At 40.0% G+C, this 2,132-nt stretch overlaps 1 protein-coding gene across 1 annotated transcript in view; it reads right to left on the bottom strand.

The window, feature by feature from the left end:
• The window catches only part of LOC107300877 (set1/Ash2 histone methyltransferase complex subunit ASH2-like), a 17,161-nt gene that overhangs the window by 9,275 nt on the left and 5,754 nt on the right, over positions 1 to 2,132 (bottom strand). The window contains exon 3 of the mRNA XM_029287055.1: positions 1,503 to 1,597. Within this exon, the coding sequence (XP_029142888.1) occupies positions 1,503 to 1,597 (95 nt within the window). The remainder of the gene's footprint in view (positions 1 to 1,502; positions 1,598 to 2,132) is intronic.

Genomic DNA, 2,132 nt, shown 5'->3' with positions numbered 1-2,132 from the left:
CTTCGTGGGCCGCATCCAGCCCCCGGGCCTTATGTTTGACATGTCTGACCTACGATATGGCTAGACTTTTTATTATAAAAGATTTATTTATAAAAGATTTATAAACAGTGTTAAGCTTTATGCACTGAAGCAAACTGAAAGCTAAAACATATGAAGAATGGTTGCAGGAACTGGGTATGTCTAGTTTAACAGAAAGGAATAGAGCTAATAGTATAGCAGTGTTCCAATATCTAAGGGGCTGCCAGAAAAAAGAGGGGATCAACCTATTCTCCAAAGTACCTGAAGGCAGGGCAAGAAGCAACGGATGGAAACCTATCAAGGAGAGAACCAACCTAGATCTAAGGAGAAATTTCCAGAAGTTGTGGGTGATCCAACACTGGAGGTTTTTAGGAAGAGATTGAACAACCATTTGTCTGAAATGGTATACGGTTTCCTGGATGAGTAGGAAATTGGACTATAACATTCCACGTTATTCTGTTAAATTGACATTAAAGTTTATTATGGATGCACAGATCTAAAAGATCATTTTGCTTTGCCACCCAAGAGGCAAGGTACAATTAAGACAGAGCTAAAGGCAGTTTCCTTAACTCATGGAGATAATCTGGAATTCTGAGTGGGTGACAAATACATAGAAGGTACATATTTCACCAAGATTTAATAAATGTATACTCTGCCTTTCCTCACAGAGCACAATTCAACTAATATATTAATTTTTTTATGTCACCCATCTTCCCTAGAAGGGGACTCTCATTCTTCCCTCTATCTTTTTCTTCATTAGAGCCCTTTAAATAAGGTTACTTTGAGAAGTATTCCTTATTCCTAACCATTGCATCACACATTCTTTCATACACACGCACACGCACACACACACACACTTTGAATCAACAGCAGGATATGTGACTGAATGCTCTTCTAACATACATTCCTACCAAGAAGAAAAGTTAAGTTTTCTGTATGAGGAAATGTGTGGCATGAGAGAGCACGGCTGATCAAATGGCCTCTCATCAGGAGCATTGAAATGATTCTCAACATTCAACAAAATGTACAAAGCTTATTCTCATTTGTGTGAAACCAAAACAGACTCAATTCTCAGGGGGCAAAAAGTTTAAACCATCCCAAGAATCCTTGCTACCAAATCAGGATTCCCTCCGTACTCGATACCAGGAAAGTGTTCTTGAAGCTGGTTCTGAGAATTTTAGCTCTTGCAAACTTTTAGAAAAAAACAACAACTTTTGTTCATCTCAGAAACGGCCTTACTACTTACTGCATTGGCTCCATGGATAAATTTTTAAATTGCACTAGTTATTCTACTAAATGGCTTTGAATGACGCCCAACCATGGTTAAGCAGCAGATAAATATTTTTTTAACACTAAAGCAACATTTAATCACATAAATAGGAGATTTCTGGTAGGTTTCTTTCAACCACCACTAGCAAAATTGTCCTGTGTGATTTCAGCCATTCTAGAGGTCCAAGATCAGAGCAGAAACAACGGATCCGTACCTTGTCTTTTGAGAACATGGTTTTGGGGTGCTCGTCTTGCGTCCTGGATTGCCAAGTCAGATTTGCCAAGGCACTAAGACACATTTCTTTTAAATCTTTAAGAAAAGAGACACAGAAAGGAGACCAGCTTCTTCAATAACACTCTTATGGTCTGAAATAAACATCATGAGTTAAGAGAGGCGTGAGTGAAAAAAAATGTTATGGAGGAAATTTCAACATTGGTTTAATAATGGAGAGAGAAAGAGATGAAGCTGTGTATCTTGGGACTGTGTATAGCTCTAACTTGAGAGCTACAATCTTAAATCAGATAAATTCAATAATCTTTATGTTCCTTTGGGTTTTGGTGATACAGGTGTCCCTAGGTAATAACTGAACAAATGCTACTTATGACTGGTCCTCAAAGTTCTGGCCGTTACAGTGCCCCTACAGTCACGGAAGCAGGTCTTGAGACGGTTATATGGGAGGAGTTTGACTCTGTTGCTCCCGAGGATGTGGACAGGGTCTTGGGAGGGCTGAATGCAACCACATGTTTGTTGGATCCGTGCCCCTCCTGGCTGGTACTGGCAGCTCGGGAGGGTACACGAGCCTGGTTCCAGGGAATTGTTAACGCTTCTTTGCAGGAGGGTGTCT

This window comes from Protobothrops mucrosquamatus, unplaced genomic scaffold (genome assembly GCF_001527695.2).
Source record: "Protobothrops mucrosquamatus isolate PMUCROS unplaced genomic scaffold, P.Mucros_1.0 scaffold8933, whole genome shotgun sequence".
Taxonomy (NCBI): Eukaryota; Metazoa; Chordata; class Lepidosauria; order Squamata; family Viperidae; genus Protobothrops; species Protobothrops mucrosquamatus.
Note: the sequence above shows the minus strand (reverse complement) of the source record. Positions and strands in the feature narration are given on the sequence as shown.